General features: G+C 51.7%; 1 protein-coding gene across 1 annotated transcript in view; it reads left to right on the forward strand.

Moving 5' to 3' along the window:
• Positions 1-719: 719 nt before the first annotated feature.
• The window catches only part of DNAH9 (dynein axonemal heavy chain 9), a 334173-nt gene continuing 315795 nt past the window's right edge, over positions 720-19097 (forward strand). The window contains exons 1-5 of the mRNA XM_027047332.2: positions 720-1115; positions 9882-10078; positions 12075-12233; positions 13286-13416; positions 18461-18672. Coding sequence (XP_026903133.2) covers positions 723-1115; positions 9882-10078; positions 12075-12233; positions 13286-13416; positions 18461-18672 — 1092 coding nt within the window. The 5' untranslated portion in view covers positions 720-722. The remainder of the gene's footprint in view (positions 1116-9881; positions 10079-12074; positions 12234-13285; positions 13417-18460; positions 18673-19097) is intronic.

Raw genomic sequence — 19097 nt, forward strand, 5'->3', positions numbered from 1 at the left:
TGTCAGATTAAGCACACACTTAAGGCATGAACAGAGCAGGACCCTAAAAAAAATCTTTTTAAAAAATAAATTGACATTGAAATTCTGAAGCTGATCTAAAATTATTATTTCATTATTAGTTCATTATTGTTTAATATTAAATTAAATTAAAAATTCAGTTCCTCAGTCGCACCAGCACCTTTCGAATGCTCAGTGGCCACATAAACACCGTTCTAAAGTATGTAAGTTATCACGGAAAAGAAATTTTAAAAATTCACTGAGTTCGCTTACATCTATTTTAGGATTTAACATCGTTTTTTCAAGTTTGAATTACACATCTGGGGAGTAGACGGGAGAACCAGCATATTTTCAGTGTCTGGAGTCCTCTAAAGAATTTAATCTGACCTTAGCCAGCAAGACCCTTAACAGCATTTGTATCCTTGCCCTCCCCCTCCACGCACCCCGTCAATAAACCGGGGCTCTGGACGGTCACCCTCCCCCCCCCCCCCCCCCAGCACCTGCAATCCGAGAGCGAGAGCGCAGGCACTAACCAGGAGCGGCGGCTGGTTTCCTAGCAACAGCGACGCGAGCCCGCCCCTTGCCGTCCGCGTCCCTCGCCTACCTCTCTAGCCTGGAAGGGGGCGTGGTCAGCAGTCTCCGGCCCAATAGGAGGGCAGCGGAGGCGGGAGCCCCGGCCGCGTCCGCGTCGCCCGGGAAACCGCTGGGGCCGGCAGGAGCGCGCGATGCCGGGAGCGGAGGAAGCGGACCCGGAGCCCGGCGCCGACCCGCGCCTGCGACTCCTGGGGGCCTACGTGGCCCGGAGCCTGCGGCCGGCCGCCGGCGCCTGGGAGCGCTGCGCGGGCACGGCCGAGGCGGAGCGGCTGCTGCACGCCTTCCTGGGCCGCGAGGATGAGGGGAGCCCGCAGCCGCTGCTGGTGGTGCGGCCCGGGCCGGGGGGCCTGGCGCTGCGACCCGGGCTGGACGCGGGGCCCGAGGCCGGCCCGCCTCGCGCCAAGGGGCTTTTCTTCCTGCGCACCGGGCCGGAGCCGCCGGGGCCCCGCAGCCTCCGCGGCGCCGTGCTGTGCGGGGACGTGCCCGCCGCCCCTCTGGAGCATCTGGCCGCCCTGTTCTCTCAGGTGAGGGTGGGCAGGTTGCGGGGCGCCGGCAGCCCCTGGGAGGGGGAGGGGAGGGGAGGCGGAGCCGGAGGGCGGGGAAGGGGGCGTGGCCAGAGGGGAGGGGCCCCAAGCCCCCAAGCCCAGAGCCCACGTGCGACCTGGGGGCGAGCTGGGGCCACCTGGGAAGGGGCCAGGTCAGAGTGAGAAGCTGAATGGGCTCCGATTTCCTCCAGTCCCGGTCTGGGACCAAGCCAACGTCGAGGGGAGGCTGGAGTCAGGAGGGCCTGCTGGGTCCTGACCATTTCTTAATCCCTCTGTAAACTGACACAGGGAAAGACAAACAGTGGTGACCAAGGGCTCATCTCTATGGGGTCAGGGAGGTAACGGAAGTGAAAGGCTCTATATACACAGTGCTTACCTACGAGGGGAGTTAAAGGGGGAGGTGTTTTGGTTTCGATTTCACCTCATCCGTGAATACCCAGTGTCAGCCACGTGCCAAGATAAGAAGTTGGGGCATCCATTTGGAAATGTCCAACAGGTGCCAACAGGTGTTTGGAGGGGGGAGGGGTCTGCCCTGAGCTCAGGGAGGAAGATGTCCGGAGACGTGGATTATAGAGTACTTGTGTGAGGCCACAGGCAAAGCGGGGAGAGTGCAGATTTCAGAGAGGGTGCCCAAGGTGAGATTCTTGGGACATTTAGACCTTTCTGGAATGGGAGTAATTTTCCCTGTAAGTTCTGTGTGTATGTTTGGGGAGGCTGTTTTGTGTGATAGAGGCCATAGGGAATACCAGAAAAACAGAAGACACAATCCTACCCATGAAATTGATCCTCTATTTCAAATACAGTAAAACCTTGGATCGCGAGTAACTTGTTCTGCGAGTGTTCCGCAAGACGAGCAAACATTTCTAATACATTTTAACTTGATAAACGAGCAATGTCTTGCAATATAAGTAGTACGCGACGTGGGTTGTCACAGGATCACAAAGAGCCAATGGTTCTTCTCTCTCTCTCGTTCTCTCTTTCGCTCACTGTGGGATTGTGGGTGATTGTCAACGCAATGTCACAATTCCCCGACATCCTCAAAAGGAGGCAATAGCAAGTATCATTGGATAGGTTCCTTGTTACGGTTGCACAAAAAGAAAAAGATTCCACCGAGCCAATAGATAGCTGTGATTCTGTTAGCGATAGTGAATGTCGTCCTACACAATAACCCTCCTCTCTTGTCTCCTTTGCACTAACCATGAAGGTGTTCAAAGGTAAGTGCAGGTGAATTTGTTTCTTTTTCTTTGTATTATGTATTTTCTTTATTATTTTGTGTTATATTTACAGTATTGCGATTTTTATATGAATATTTTTGGGTTGTGGAACAAATCATCTGAGTTCCCACTCTTTCTTATGGGGAAATTTGCTTTGATATACTCGTGCTTTGGATTACGAGCATGTTTCTAGAACGAATTATGCTCTGCTCGCAAACCAAGGTTTTACTGTATTGAAAACTCATACGCCTGGGGTGGAGGTAGAATTTACTAGAGTTGGCCCCAGTGCTGGAGTCGGGTCCTGGAGGCTCCCTGCTAGGCCAGATGTTAGCCTTTTAGTTGCTTTACCAGGAAGCTCTGGGAAGGGGGTATGGCAGGGAAGGAGCACGGGTGACAGAGTCACCCTCGGGAAGCCCAGAGAAGCTAGGTTTCTCAGTAGATCAGGATGCACTTCAGTCTTTTAACAACCAGAATGGCTTTACTGCTGTGCATTGTCTGAACACCCTCACTACAGAGATCTAAGCTTGGATCAAGTCCCCTTGTGAATGATGACAGAAGGAAGTGCCATTGTGTTCAGAGGAGAGAGGTATGCATGTGGTCTGAGAGCCACGCTTAGCCTCAGGTGTCGAACTGGCTCCTGAACAGGAAGGAAGGTTAGGGTAAATGGATGTCAAGGTAAGTTTCAAGGGACTGGGAGCAGACTGAGCCAAGGTTCAGACGTGGCGCTACACTTAGTACGTGTGGAGGGCAGCGGGTCAATCTCAGAGCAGGATCAGGCCCGAGGAAATGTATCCAGCGGGCAAACATAATTGTAAAATAATCCAAGCCCTCAAACATTCCAGAATTTTCATTGGTGCATTGAACGAGATTGGAAACAAACTGAATGTTTATCGACAGGGCACCGGGCAAATGAAGGAAGGTCCAGCTATAATTAAACAGAAGAGTTGGTAGGGCGCCTGGGTGGCTCAGTTGGTTAAGTGTTGGACTTGGGCTGAGGTCATGATGTCACAGTTCATGAGTTTGAGCCCCGTGTCGGGCTCTGTGGTAGCAGCGAAGAGCCGACTTGGGATTCTCGCTCTCTCCTCTCTCTCTCTCTGCCCTTCCCCCCCTCGTGCTTTCTCTCTCCCTCTCGAAACAAACACATAAACTTTGAAAAAATAAATAAAAGGAATAATTGCTATGGAACAGTCCTTAAGGTAATTTATATTTATTGTGGGGGAAAAAAACGCACACAAGATGAAATTCACTCTCTCAATAATTTCCAAGTGTACAGGCTGACCCCTGTGAACCGCCCACACACTGTTGTGCCGCAAATCCCCGGGAACCCCCGCCATCCTGCATGACTGAAAGCCGGTACGCGCTAAACAAACCCCCAGCTCCACCTTTCCGCGGGCCCTGGCATTCCCCCCCACCCCATTCTACTTTCTGTTCCTATGACCTTGACCACTCTGGGTACCTCATATGAATGGAGTCGTGCAGCATTCAGCTTCTTGTCACTGGCTTACTTCATTTAGCATAATGTCCTCGTGGTTCATCCATGGTTGTAGCAGGTGTCAGAACCGTCTTCCTTTTTTAAGGCTGAGTACTATCCCATTTTATGTATACGTCGCCTTTTGTGTATCCATTCACCCATGGATGGAAGTTCTTTCCCCTCTTGGCTAGTGTGAAGAGTGCTGCGATTTAAGATAATTTTTTAAGGTGCAGAATTATAGTATAGTATGCTACCATTTCTGCTAAAAAGAAGAAAGAGGGAGGGAGGAAAGAAGGGCGAAGGAAGCAAGGAGGAGGGAAAGTGGGAGGGAGGGAGGAAGGAGGGAAAAAAGGAGGGAAGGAAGGAAGGAAGCAAGCAAGCAAGGAAGGAGGGAAGGAGGAAGGGAAGGAAGGAAAGGAAAGAAGGAGGGAAAGAGGAAGGGAAGGAAGGAGGGAGGGAAGGAAAGGAAGGAAGGGTGGAAGGAAGGAGGGAAGGAGGAAGGGAGAGGGGGGGAGGAAGGAAGAAAAGAAGGAGGGAAGGAAGGAGGGAAAGAAGGAGGGAATGAAAGAGGGAACGGAGGAAAAGAGGGAAGGAGGGAGGGAGGGAGAGAGGGACGAAGGATGGACAGATTCACTAACAGAGGAATCCACAGGCCCGAGAAGCTAGGTGACTGAGCTGCAGGGGTAGATAGAATGCTTGCTTTGCACTGGGAAGCTTTTGCACTTTCAGATTTTGCACCAGGTAAATGTATTATATGTTTTTAAAATCCAAATAAAATATTTACTTTTAGATTACCTTCAGGCCTTAGCATTTCTCGAAGCCACTAACAGCCATCTATAGGCCATTCGACTGCTGCTCCCTCATCTACTTCTTTTACTCGCCCTGCTGATCGAGGGCGGTTACAGCCCCCAGCTCACCTCCTGCCCCCTAAGCCCCTCCTTCCCTCCCAGCGCTCCTGGCCCCTCTCCTCTCCCCCTGTGGGCCAGCTCCACCCCTGGTGGCATACTCCCCTCATCCTCCCACACCCGACTCAGCTCACTCAAGCCAAAGGAGCCCTTGTGGCTGAGAAGCCCTCTTGTATTAGGGGGTGGGTGTGGGGTACGATTCCTCCCAAAGAGGGAGGAAGCTATACATTTTAACATTACTTTGTTACACTAGTACAGGGTTTAAAAAAAAATGCATCCAAGGTGCGCCTGGGTGGCTCCGTCGGTTGAATGTCCAACTCTCGATTTTGGCTCAGGTCGTGATCCCTGGGTCGTGAGATCGAGCCTCGTGTCAGACTCTGCACTGGGCATGAAGCCTGCTTGGGATTCTCTCTCTCTCTCTCTCTCTCTCTCTCTGCTCCCTCTCTCCTGCTTGAATGTGTGTGCACTCTCTCTCTCTCTCTCTCAAAATACATACATGATAGATAGATAATAGATAGATAGATAGATTAAATAAAGTAATTAAAAAAGGCATCCAAGCAGTGTTTCTTGGAATTGACAGAATTTAGTAACGAGTTTCCTGCTAGTTTCTCCCTCCTCCTGGCCACTTCACTCACTGCTGCCAGGTTATTTTCCCCGAGGTCCGAGACTTGGGTGCCATTTTGAAGTTCTGTGTCTGGGGGAGGGAGCATGGGATATGGAATCTGATGGGCCTGGGTTCGAATCCCGGTTCTGGGCGATGCATCAGTGTCATGTGACCTCTGCGGCCAGGGTCAAACGATCGTGCAGGACGGTCATGGAATTTAGAAACAGTACATGAGGACACCCGGAATAGTGTGCTGTGTTGTAGGTTTGCCCTACAGGACAAGAACTCTTGTCCCTCGATACCCCACTCAAAAGCGTCCTCACTCCTCTGACCCCTCCTTGTCACCTGGCCCTAACCCATCCCCGCTGTCCCTGGAGGACTCAGCTGTGTGTCTGTCCCCACAGCCTCTCCATCTCTGAGCCTTCGCTCCTCCTTGCTGCTTCTAGACTTGTGTAGAAAAACCTCCGCTTGGATCTCACGCCATCAGACAAAACCCGCCCTCTCCCGTCTCACTGCTGTGTCATGCACTGACGGCCCTGCCCCCGGCTCACTGTGACTCTTTCCAACATCACTCCCACCTTACCACCTGGCTGCTTCATTAGATGCAGGAAGGATCCTTCCAATAAGCCGGCCTCCGGGGTCCTTGAAACTTCCTCCTCCAACGATGTTGCCTACCTCTCTACTGTGGCTGTTCCCAGACCTCCCATTCCCACATCAGGGACCTCTTTCTCTGACCACCACTCCTGTCTTCCAGCTCGCTCCACACAGCGTCCCATACCGCAGGCCCCCGACCACGCTAGGACCGCCAATCCCTCCATCCTGTCGCCTTCCCGCTGTCCCTGTCCAGACTCACGTGCTTTCTCCTCCATTATCATCACGACCTTGCGTAAACTCCGGACTCACTGGCCTCTGCCTCGTTTTGTCCTATTCCTCTGGTGAAACCATAATCCTGATGGAATCCAACAAAACCCACTGGCCCCACTTTAAATCCGTGAGCCCGCACCTGTAACAGGCCTTCTACACCTCCCAGGTGACACCCATGCTTCCAATTATTCTCTTGATTTTTCTAGATCCCTGTCGCACACTTTCTCCCCCCGCCCCCCGCCCCCCGCCCCAAATGTCCAGAATTTCTATCAGCCTCACTCCTGTGGTGCTTTTGCCTCTTACTTGGTTTTAGAACATGGGAGTATTAGAATAAAACTCCCACCAGTGCTTCTATCTGTCCCATCTGCCAATATCTAAAGTCACCCTACTCTGCCATCCCTCCTGTTGCTACAGAAGGACCGTGTGCCGTCCCCTGGTGGCAACCCCGAGACTAAAACCTCCACCTTTGCTCCAAATCCCGTCCATTCTCGTTTCCTTGAAGAGGTCACGCCAACGACTCTCCCCTTTCTCCTACATTCTTGGTTTTTCCTGCCCCACCAGGTAACTCCCGTCAGACAGAATCCTCATTCCTCCTGGAAGCTCTCGTCCTTTTTTCTGTGGTCCCCTCGACGGCAGAATGCCTGGGATTTGTGTCTGTTCTCGCCGGGCCCCATCTTCTTCCTGTTTTAGCCTGCGGTCACCCCCACGTCGCATGGAAGACAAAGTAAAGAGCTCGTCGGCGTTACCAGGACGCCGGATGCTTCAGCAGTCCTCTTCTGGTTGGACCTGTGAGCGGCCTTTGGCTTTCAGGACACCAGTCTTCTGACGTCGCGATGGCCACTCCTTCCCATCAATGGCACCTGCCAGCTTCCTAACGCTGGAGAGCCCTTGGGCTCACTGCTTGGACACCCCCTCCTCTCTATCTGTCCTCAGATTCTCGGGAGCAGTCATTCACACCCCCCCCCACCCCAGAGTTTCACAAACCACCTGATTCGGATATTGCTGTCCCCAGCCTTTGCTTCTCTGAAACCCCAACTGCCATAGCCAGCTACCTTCTGTCTATAATATACGTCCCCCAAGGATCTGCACAGCTCTCTCCCTGTCCTCCCCAGTTTCTGTTTAAATGTGACCTTCTCAACGAAGCCTGCACCAATCAGTCCATCTGTCACTGTAAACTCTCTTGATCGTCCTCCCCTGCTTTGTTATTATCCTTTCTTGCAGAACGTTCTGTTGATGGACCGTCTCTCCCCTGAACTTCATGAGATCAGGAATTCTTGTCTGTTTTGTTCATTGACATACCTTCCCAGCACCTAGAACACGATTAGCATATAGATGGTTAATAAGTATTTATTGAATAAATGAAGGAGTAGCTTTTCGTTTCATAGAAAGTTCACGTTCATTATTTTTCTCTCAGAGCCCTCAAAAATCCGGTGCAAGCTCACTCACCAGTTTTTCTTCAGACCGCGTACGTTCAATTATTCTGTGAACCTCTATGGAGTGCTTCCTCTATGCCAGGCCTTATGGAGGACTGTGGGTATAAAAAGACCAGATGAGATACAGTCCCTGCCTCTGAGATCCTAAGAATATTACTCTTCATTCTCTCTTTCCTCTTGGGCCTTCTGCCCAGGGTCCAAAAGGGTCCTTTCTTTTCTTTCTTTCTTTCTTTCTTTCTTTCTTTCTTTCTTTCTTTCTTTCTTCCTTCCTTCCTTCCTTCCTTCCTTCCTTCCTTCCTTTCTTTTTCTTTCTTTCTTTCTTTTCTTTCTTTCTTTCTCTTTCTTTCCTTCTTTCTTTCTTTCTCTTTCTTTCTTTCTTTCTTTCTTTCTTTCTTTCTTTCTAATAAATGTCTGTTTATTTTGGGGAGAGAGTGTGTGCGGGTAGGGGAGGGGCAGAGAGAGAGGGGGACAGAGGATCTGAAGGAGGTTCTGCCTGGATAGCAGAGAGCCCCATGCAGGGCACAGACTCACAAACTGTAAGGCCATGACCTGAGCTGAAGTTGGATCCTCAACCAACTGAGCCACCCAGGCGCCTCCCCCCCCCAGAGCATCCTTTCTCAACATGAATGAGTGGGACTTGATTTGTAACATCTTCTCTGTTGGCACTCCCTGTCCACCTGCTGTTATAAATTCTCAGTTCAGTGATTGTTTCTAGACAGACGAGGCAAGGCTCACCCTCTTAGATTTCACCCGCCAGGTCTAGGTGTCCCATTTCATAGCCACATGGACTCTGGTCATTCGTAGAACCCAACCAGCCATATGAGTTTCTGTTGTCATTATTTCCTTGGTTCTTCCTTATCCCATTTCCTGATCATCTGGGTTTCTCTCTCTCTCTCTCTCTCTCTCTCTCTCTCTCTCTCTATCATCCCTTTCCTTCAGCTGTGAGATGTTCCTAGTAGGTTCCATCAACTAGAACTTTTTAAGTTGCTAGTGATCAAAACCTCCACGTGAAGTAGCTAAGAAAATTCTGGAGCGGCTTGATTCAGGAGCTCTAATGATGTCAGAGGACATGGGCTTTTCTCCATCTGTAAACTGTCTTTTCCCCATATTGACCCTATTCTTTTTTTTTTTTAATTTTTTTTAATGTTTATTTATTTTAGAGACAGAGCACAAGCAGGGGGGTGCAGAGAGAGACAGAGAGACAGAATTTGAAGCAGGCTGCAAGCTCTGAGCTGTCAGCACAGAGCCCGAAATGGGGCTCAAACTTACAGACTGTGAGATCGTGACCTGAGCCGAAGTCAGACGCTCGACCAACTGAGTCACCCAGGCGCCCCCATATTGGCCTTAGTCTAAGGCTCCATATGTTGGCAAGGAGGCCACAATCGTTCTGGACTCCTAGAAAAGAGAAAACTCTCTTCGTCAAAAAGTTCAGATGCGAGACTTTGGCCTGACTCTCATTGGCTCACATTTGTTCACTTCCTGCCTCTGGACCTAAAAATGAGTACCAAAAAAAGAGGAACCCTACTGGGTGGCCCAAACCAACTAATGTTCACCCTACAGGTAGATTTAAGATCCTCAACTTGGCTTGCTTTTTTAACACGCCCTGGTCATAACACCTGTAGACAGATGGGCTGCCTTACCTGCATTCGTCCTATATTTTGACATTTTCAATCGCCTCCTATTCACCCTGCTCATGATGGAGGGGCTCCTGCCCAAGAGTTCTGGGGATGGCCAAGCACATGATATTGGACAGATGATCCTGATGGTGGCTCCTCAGTTACCTAGACTCACAGCCCAGAGGAGGAGGTGGGAGAGGATACTGTGTCCCTCGGGAGTTGGGCTTGGGACCACAATGAACAACCGCGGGGCTATGGGAGGCAAGCTTGGGGTGGGGGGATCCAGATGGTGGCGTGCCCACCAGCCCCGGTGGGAGGATAGGAATGGCTTATTTGAGGAAGTCCACTGGCTGGCAGGGGGTTGAAGCCCGCTACTCAGAATTAAGCGGCAACCGCGCCCATCCCCTTGACGAAGACGGCTGTCTGGCCAAGGGGACTCACCTGCAGGTGGGCTCTTCGAGACCCTCCCAGTTTTACCAGATGTCAAGGCAATACACACTGTTGGCCCTTAATAGTAGGCCCTACGGCACGGGGGCCTGCAAAAGGTTGCGGGTGGCCTTCTGGGCCCTTCTAAGATAGTCTTTCCTGAAGGTGTCGGAAAAATTCTCACCTTCCCTTCCCGCGTGCTTCCATTCCAGGTGGTCCTCCCCGTCCTGGCCAATGAGAAGAATCACCGAGGCTGGCCCCACGTGGTATGTCAAGATGTCCAGCGGCACGCCCACGGCCTGCAGGGCGACCTCCTGGTTATCCTGGAGCAGGTCAACGGGAAGACTGTGCTGCCTCTTCCGGCAGGCGCAGACGAAGTGGGGTTTGTGGATTCGGACAGCGACAGTGCGTAAGTACCGCCAGCCTGGCCGTAGGGGCCTCCGAGATAGGGGAGATGCCGGTTTATCTGAGTGTTGTCTTTACGACTTCTCTGTTCCCCGCTCCCCACACCTCCTGGTTCTGCACGCAAGCCCACCGTCTGCCGTTTGCCAGCATCCGCGGACTGTGTGTTTTCCGCGGATTGCCGCCCGTGCCTCTCACTCCCTGTGCCCGAAGCCCCTGAAGGCCATCACAGCAGCATGGCCCTTTTCTCCCCCACTCAGAATTATTTCAGGGCCGGGAGCAGCCACACTGATTTGCAGTATTTTGCTCATCAGGACAGCGTCTCATCCTTGGCAAAGACCCAGGTCCGGTCTGGGCAACAGCCGCGCGCATTTACGCGGCACGTAATGTCACAGAACCAGCCTCTGTGGCTCTTGTTACAGTTCCACACCCTCCTCCCCCTGGCAGCTGGAGACTTCTGTCAGATCTCCGGGATTTTTTTTTTTTTTCCCCCACACGGACACAAATCTGGCTTTGTTTGAAGTCTACGCCTCTTTGCGTCTGGGTGGGCAGAAAACCCCCAGCCTCTTCCCCTTGGAGGGGGGATGGCTTTCTTTCTGTCCCATGGGGATTGTCTTTCTCCTTTTTCTTTTCAGCCAGCCTGGGTTTCTAAATGATACATTTTTTATCTTCTATCCAGCACTTCTGTGCGTTTCTGGGAACAGGCCACCTTCCGGTGTGAGTGCTGTCTGCCATATTGCCAGCAGTTTGCAAATGTCTTACTGGTCAACAGTTGTACATTCAAGGGCCCGTGATTTGATCTGGACACTAAGTGTCACGTGCAATGCCAATGTCCTTTATAATGAGTCTTTGCTATTGGGAAGTAATTTGCTACATATGTAATCTGAAGCAATTTCCCAGTTAACTAGAAAACCTAATGTGGCTTAATAAAAATATTCCATTTTTGAAATAAATAAACTCAAATGACGCTTTCCCTGTTCCTTTTTATATGTTAACATAATAACATTCAGTGTATGTGTCTGTGTGTGTGTGTGTGTGTGTGTGTGTGTGTGTGTGTGTATAATCATTGCTGGGTTTGTCTCGCTTTGTTCAAATTTGATAATTTCCCGAAAGGCTGGATCACATTTCAGGGAGGTGAGTATCTTTTCCTTTCAATACCTTCTGTAATGACTTGCGACATATCGTTGCCCAGCAAATATGAATTTAATTAAAATAAGCAAAGGTGGGTTTCTGGCGTGAAACACCCAGGCGATAGATTCTCTGTGTCGCTTGTGTCCTGGGTTCTTGGCATGAACAGCTGTCTATGAAAGCTTTGTCGAAAGGCCACCAAAATGTGTTCTGGACATTTACATCTCTCCCGAAACACCTGTAGCTTTCCTCGCTGAAGCATTTTCGAAAAGGTGTAGGAGGGGGAATGGGGGCCCAGAATGAAATTGCCCGTGGCCTTCAGATGGCTGATTCCCTGCCTCGTGGAGGAGGACGGAGCCTACCTCCTCTTGCCGCAGAAGTCAGAGCCAAGGCCAACTGACTTGCCGCAGAAGTCAGAGCCAAATTGGCAGAGAGGTAGATGCGGTTCCGGGTTCAGTGTAGAGACCGACTCTCTCCCAGGACGGGCTGGCCTACCAAGGATCGCACTGCTTTGTCAAGTAGGGAGCTTGCTGACACTGGGGGTGCTCAGGCAAGGGGTGGACATTCACCCGAATAGCTTCTGTCCAGTGTATTCCTGCGTGGACAGAAAGGCTCGGTGGGATTCAGAGTTCTCAAACCCGTCTTCAGGATGTCGGGGAAGCCCCCAACCTTGAATAATTGTGTACACATGCACACACAAGCATTTTGTCTGTACTTTTTATTGACTGCGGATCCGAGTCTATCATCCAACGGAAGTGAACAATGCCTGGATTCAGTGGAATCTCCCACCTATCTTTGAAAGGCTTGGAATTCTGTTTTGGGGACACCTGGAGTTACTTCCAGTAGACCCGGGAGATTTGTTGTGTCTTCCACAGCTTGGATTGCACAGAGAAGTCAGTCATCTATGCCATTGAGTCTGCTGTAATCCAGTGGAGCCGCCGGGTCCAGGGGGTGCTCAAGAGAGAGTCTTCCCAGCCCCTCCTACAAGGGGAGAACCCCACCCCTAGGGTGGAGTTGGAGTTCTGGAAGAGCAGGTAGGCGCATGCTCAAATCCTGGGGCGTAGATGTCTTACCGGGGATGATGGTGGCCTGGGGGGAAGGGGCAGCCACTGAGTCTGGTCCCACCCCCGGGGACTTTTCACCACTGGTTGGGTCAACACAGGTGTCCCAAGTGCTGGAAAATGCTTAGGTGTCTTTCCTTTCTTGAGCTATGATCTGTGTACCTGCTGACACTTCTTCAAAGGTGCTTTCAACCAAATATAAAACTAATGAACTGTCACGTTTTTTCTTCTACTCCTCTATCCCCTCCTCCGTGGACAGTCGAAGCCATACGCACACTTCTTGCAAAGATCTGGGGTTCTGGCCGTTGGCTGCCTGCAAAACGGCCTTTCCTAGGGCCCAGTCAGTCATCGGGAGGGCTGGAAATCCCATCCTCCAGGGCGTCCCAGCCCCTGCAGGATTCTGGAAAGACCTGACTGGTGCTCCCACTCCTTCCCCCTCAGGCTCTCCTGTTTCCCTGCTTCTGTTTATTGCCGTGCCGAGTACTCCTTCACTGAAAAGGAGACAGAAAGATGTTTGAGGCAGATGCCCCTGTCCTCGCATTGAACGAGAGTGTCCCTGTCACGTGGCCAGGCGTACCGGTAGGGCTCCGGCCCTCTGTGTGCCCCAGCGCTGAGACGCCCCATCCTCTTGCCTCGTCACTGACCGTTCCTCTGACCTGCTGACAGGCCCTTCTCCGGCAGCTGTGTTCTGACGACACCCACCCCCCCCCCCCCCCCCGCCCACCCCGCCTTCCAGACCTTACTGCAAGAGCTAATGACCTCCAGCTGCCGAGATGAGCCGCCAGATGGTCACAGCAGTGTTTGCTGCCGTTACCTCCCGGAGCTGCCCCTTTGAACCCGCGTCCCCGACCCAGGCTTTTGCCCTCACTGTTCCAGGAACAGATGCCCCGCTCTGTGGGGCTGGCTCCGGCCTCTGTGCAAGCACCCGGAGGCAGGGCCCCTCTGTGTCCGAGGAGGGGGTCATCACAGTGTGACTTGCGTTTCGCGATATCCGCCCGGACTCACCCCTCTCCACGGTGTTGTAGGGCTGAAGATCTGGAACACGTGTACAACCAACTGAGAGCGATAAAGGCGAGGGGCATGGCCAGGCTCCTGGAAAGAGTTCACAGCAGCTACTTCCCAGCTTTCCAAGCCATGTGCAGAGATGTCGTAGCAGGTGAGGACGTGCGGGTATTTCCGTCAACACGCTGGCGTCGCATTTCTTGTTTAGTGCTGAATTGTCTTCTCCCTCTGCGATTTTCCGGTCTCTGAAACCCTCCCACCCGACACGGTCTAGCTTGGTGATGAGAGTGCCAAATCTAGAAGCAGGAAAGCAGACACCTTGTGGTCTGTTTGCGTTCCCAAGGCTCTGCGACCCCGGCAAAGTCACCTAACCTCTCTGAGCTTTAGTGTGGAGCGCGGTTGTGGCCCCCGCACTCCCCGCGTAGGCTTCCCTGGGCCGCTGGGGGATGACACAAGTGGAAGTGTTTTGCTGACCATGTTGTACTGTGCACGTGCATGTTGTGACCTCTCACCTCTGGATTCCAAGTCCCTCCGCCCCTAGCTCCTTGGAAGAAGTCTCTGTTCCTTTTCGAGCTCCGTTCTGCTTTTTTCTGTTCCTGCTGTCAGATGGGACTGGCCATCAGAGCCCCAGACAAGATCGGCCCCTGTCAAAATTGCAAAGTTAGCAAAGTCTATGATTAGAAGTAGGTAAATTTTTCTCGGGGCTCCCTGTCCCGCCGTCTGTACCCTTTGCTTCTTTCCTCCCTCCTATCAAACCTCCTCCCGCTAGCTCTTCAGCATGGTAGGTCAGAATGTGCTTTTGAAGGCGTCCGTAATTTCATGTGATTCAAGCTTAATTCAAGTGGTGGTTTTTCAAACGTTTTTCTCCTCGATCGGAACTCTTTCTTCAAGTACAATCTACGGAAGTCCACAATGTAAAACTCACCAAGCTACATTTGCTCTGTTAAAGAGGGGAGCATCCTGTGTCCAGACCCCACTGGTCTACTCCTATCTCAGCATCTCAGCCCCACGGCATGGGGTTTGGAAACCACTCAGCTCAAGGAATAAAGGTCCCAGTGGTGGGGGTTCCGATATGTGCTAACAGAGGAGAGTGGCCGTAAGTGACTAGTCTTTGAGGTCCTTTTGGGCCCTAAAATATTATCACAGACATCGCCCTGCCAACACATAAAGCTGGCTTGGAACAAGATCCCTCTTGGGGGCCCCCGATTATTGCTTCGCAGAGAGGTTTTGTGTCCCAGAGGACCCAGCCATTGTTCCCAATTTATACTGTAGTTCAGATGGGACAGGTGTCCCCCAAAGTGGATGCGTGCCACCACCACTGTGATTGTGGGAGACGAATGGACAGGTATGTTTGAAAGCGTGTTAAACGGTTGGGGCCACTGGGTGGCTCCGTCGGTGGAGCGTCCGACTTCGGCTCAGGTCATGATCTCACGGTCCATGCGTTCGAGCCCCGCGTCGGGCTCTGCGCTGACATCTTGGAGCCTGGATCCTGCTTTGGATTCTGTGTCTCCCTCTCTCTCTGTTCCTCCCTTGCTCATGCTCTGTCTCTCTCTCTCTCCTTCAAAAATAAATAAAAACATGAAAAAAAAATTTTTTAAGTGTGTTAAAGGGCAACTGCTTTTGGCAAGTGATGCCGGTGTTCTGTTTGTGGTAGTGATTCGAAGTTTTCATCTAATATTTTATTCAGGTTAAAATGTGCGTCAACTTTGGGAAAAGCACTCAGTAAGGAATATTACAGGTTGTATGCAGGCACGACAGCTACCATAAAGAAGACCTGCAAATGACTGACATTCGGGGCCCTGAAATAAAATGACATGCGCTAAAATTGTATTTACGAGTCCGTTATTTAGAGCCCCAAATATATTTTGCACATTAATAGATTAATAGACTATAATCATTCTGCTTGATTAATAGTTATAAAAGATTTGGTTTCCCGGGTGGGCTTCAGAAAGCTCTTTGCAGTCGAGTAAATGCTGGCAATGAGAAGAAGGGAGAAACAAACAACACCATCATCATGATCACGGATAAACACGACAGCAAAATTAGAAATCCTTGAAACATAGGTAACTCAATTCTGATGATGCAAGAAGAGGAATTTTGATTATAGGAGTTAGGCAAAGACTTGGTCAGAAATTTTGACGGGGTCTTCTGAGAATAAAGAGATTTTAGAGGGGCGCCTGGCTGGCCCCGTCGGTAGAGCGTCTGACTCTAGATCTGGGGCTCGTGAGCTCCAGCCTCACATTGGGTGTAGAGGTTACTTAAAAATAAAATCTTTAAAAAAATTTTTTTTAAAGATTTTGGAGGCTGGCAGTTAGTTTTCCCATTTCCGATTTAATTTCAGAGCATCTTTCTTTTTTTTTTTAATTTTTAAGATGTTTTTATTTATTTTTGAGAGAGAGACGGAGCGAGTGGGAGAGGGGCAGAGAGAGAGAGAGAGGGAGACCCAGAATCCGAAGTGGGCTCCAGGCCCCGAGGCATCAGCCCAGAGCCCGAGGCGGGGCTCGAACTCACAGACCGCGAGATCGTGACCTGGCTGAAGTCGGACGTTTAACTGACTGCGCCACCCAGGCGCCCCTAACCTTTATTTTTGAGAGAGAGAGAGAGAGAGGGAGAGCACGAGTGGGGGAGGGGAGAGAGAGAGGGAGACACGGAATCTGAAGCCGGCTCCATGCTCTGAGCTGTCAGCACAGAGCCTGACACAGGGCTCGAACTCACAGACCATGAGATCATGACCTGAGCTGAAGTCCGACGCTTAACAGACTGAGCCACCCGGGCGCCCCAAAGAGCAGCTGTCTTTCTTGGACCTAAAGAGACCCACTATGAATGTCAGTCGTCTTAGTCATGAGCAGCGTAGTTCTTGGGCTCACTGACGGACTGAACGGAAGGAGAGGAGAGGACACATTCCCGGATCAGTGGGCACAAACTGGAAAACGATGCCAAGTAAAGAGGGGAGCTAAAGGGGTGGAGGAAACCGTGTGGAACAAGATTGTCAGCAGCGGAAGGAAACCTTGGGAAAAAAGGAAGCCAACAGGTCCCTGCAGGAGCATTCTAGTCTCTGGCCACCAGGGGCAGGATTGGCAGAGTACAGCCTGGTCACCGGTCCGGCTCTTTGTTGGTGGCAATGTGTGCAGGTCAGCGGCCAGAGGTGGGCTGGAACCAATGGGGACCGGCCGTCAGGTTCTTGAGAACCTGCTGTCTGCAACTCTTTTCAATCCCCCCTCCCAACACTCAGAAAAGTCAAGCTGGTAGCTTGAAATCCGACATGGTGGGAATGTCAGCAGTATCTACGCCATGGAAATTGGCAGGTGCTACACGTAATAAAGGCTTTGGTCCCAGAAGAGCCTGTCACGACTGAGCTGCTTATGTTTCACCCACCTTTGTTCATTTCTTTCTTTATCTGCCTTGTGAGCTAAGTTGTGACCACGCCCTGGACTGGAGGAGCCAACCCTCAAATACCGTGCTCTTAAAAATCAGGGGAATGCCTATTTATGTGATTAAAGAAGGGTTTGCTTTTGGGGGGGTTGGGGGGGAGGTATCGTAAAGAGAAAGCTTCTCTGGCCCAATGTCCTCAGCCTCCTTCCTCCCCACGTGTCTGAACACTAGGGCACGTGCCCATTAGCATGGCTGCTGGAGCTGCATCTCCCCCACCCCCACACGGCGGTTTTGATGTTCTCATCAACCCCTCCCATCAACTTACTGTGATATTTGACTTTCAACCGTTCGACGCACACACGACTTCCCATTGGAGATATAAAGTGCAAATGTACACGCATTGCAAACTCCTGGCGGGGTGAGCCCCACGGCCATCAAGCTAGGGTTCAGCCCCATAAACCTGGGGTGATCTTGCTTTTGTTCCGCTATATCCGTGGGAAGAAGACCCTAGGCATGGTGGGCAGGTCTTAATTTCTTCACTCGTGATGGGAGAGTAACGAAGCTCCCGCCCGGGGTCTGCTATGAGATGGGATACGTCTAGTGAATGGATCAGTGCCTGGCACACAGAACCTTCACTAAATAGGTACATTTTGGGTTTCCTTTAGGATGAATGAGTGCAGAGCCTGTAAGATAACAAAGGCCATGATCACCCACGATAGCGCCTGATTATCTGCCCAGGAAAGAACTTTATAAATGGCCCTTCCCGGGATACTTTGCTCAGTGGGCTTCCTCACTGCCTCTGTGGTGATATGCAGAGTTAGTCCCCCACCCACTGGGTTTCCTACTTTCCCCTCTCTCTGTCACCACAAGGTGACTAGTGAAAGGCACCTATCTTTCCTTGGCTGTGGTCAAAGGAAGTGGTGGGGAGATTTTCCTGGCTTTGAGAGCCAGTAGAACCCCGCCATCATCAGTCTGTGCTATTTCTCTCTCCCCACCTGCCTCCTCCTCGGTACGGGCTCAGTGAGATACTTGATTAGCAAAATGTTTATCAGGGACGTGACCTTTCCTGGGACACTCTCCTGTGCTGCCTACAGACCTTTGCAAGAATTCTTTAAATTAGCTCCTGTTCCTCCTCTTTCTGAGGTTAGAGCGACTCGCCGTGCCCAAGGTCACACATCAGGGAAGCGTCTGGGTCGGCATTTGGAGGCAGATCTTTCTGACTCTAAAACTTGTCCTTCCGATCATCTACTTTGTATGGTGTTGGCCAGCAGCAAAGTATCTTCTCCACACAGGGCACCGGACTGGGGCCAGCAGAGCCAGGGAGGTGTCCAGATACGGGACTTTTGTAAGAGAGACTCCTCAGACCATTGTTTCAGCTGTCCAGAGCTCTCCAGGTCTCAGTGTTTCCTCAAAAGAGCTGGAAAGTTTGGGACGCCTGGGTGGCTCAAGTCAGTTAAGGATCCGACTCTTGATTTCGGCTCAGGCCATGATCTTATGGTTCGTGAGATCGAGCCCCGCGTCGGGCTCTGCGCTGACAGCACGGAGCCTGCTTGGGATTCTCTGTCTCTGTCTCCCCGCAGCCCCACCCCTGCCATCTCTCTGCCCCTCCCCCACTTGTGCTCTCTCCCTCTCTCAAAATAAATTAAAAAATAATAAAAAACAAAAAGAGCAGAAAGTTCTCAGGGACCAGCTTCCTCTGCTCTCCTCCTAGTTTAAGCAGAAATGGCATCCACCACTCCCCGGAAGCTTCCGTCCCAGGCACCAGGGCTCCACTCGGTAGGCGTGAGCCCCAAGCGGGGAAGGTGACCATCTCCAATCCCTTCCAGCTCTGACAGAGGCGCAGGACATCCGGACACACCTGATGCCACTCTCCCGCCACCTGGAGATCCTCGAGAGCCTGGAGTTTCCGGAGGTGAAACCACGGCTGCGGCCTCTGCTCCACGTGGTGTGTCTGATCTGGGCCACGTGCGGGTCCTACTGCTCCCCAGGGCGGCTCACGGTGCTGCTCCAGGAAATCTGCAATCTCCTCATCCAGCAGGTTAGCCGTCGGGGCTCCTGACAACCCCCCCCCCCCCCCAGCCCCTGCCAGGGGCTGGCTGCACCGGGTCACAGGGAAGAGGAGAGGGCGCGTTTCCTTCAGGGCAGGGAAATCATTTAAGTCCGGAGGAGTCTCACAATTGTGTTACTGTCACCGCCAGTAACTCCCAAAGGTGTTCTCAGTAGTGCTAGAATCCTTGGGAGGACCGGTCTTCCTTTCCCCTCTGCCCAAGTCCTGGGGTCAGGCACAGGGTGGGTGTGGTGAGTCTTGACCTCCTTAGTGATCAGTGCTCAGGGTCAACAGGGAAGCCCAACACTTAAGAATGCTGCCCCGAGAGCCAGGTGTCCTTGTGCCTAATTCTGAGTCACCACTGGTTAGCCGTGTGTGCCTGGGCAAGTGACGTATCTGCTCTGTGCCTCACGTTC

This window comes from Acinonyx jubatus, chromosome E1, assembly GCF_027475565.1.
Source record: "Acinonyx jubatus isolate Ajub_Pintada_27869175 chromosome E1, VMU_Ajub_asm_v1.0, whole genome shotgun sequence".
Taxonomy (NCBI): Eukaryota; Metazoa; Chordata; class Mammalia; order Carnivora; family Felidae; genus Acinonyx; species Acinonyx jubatus.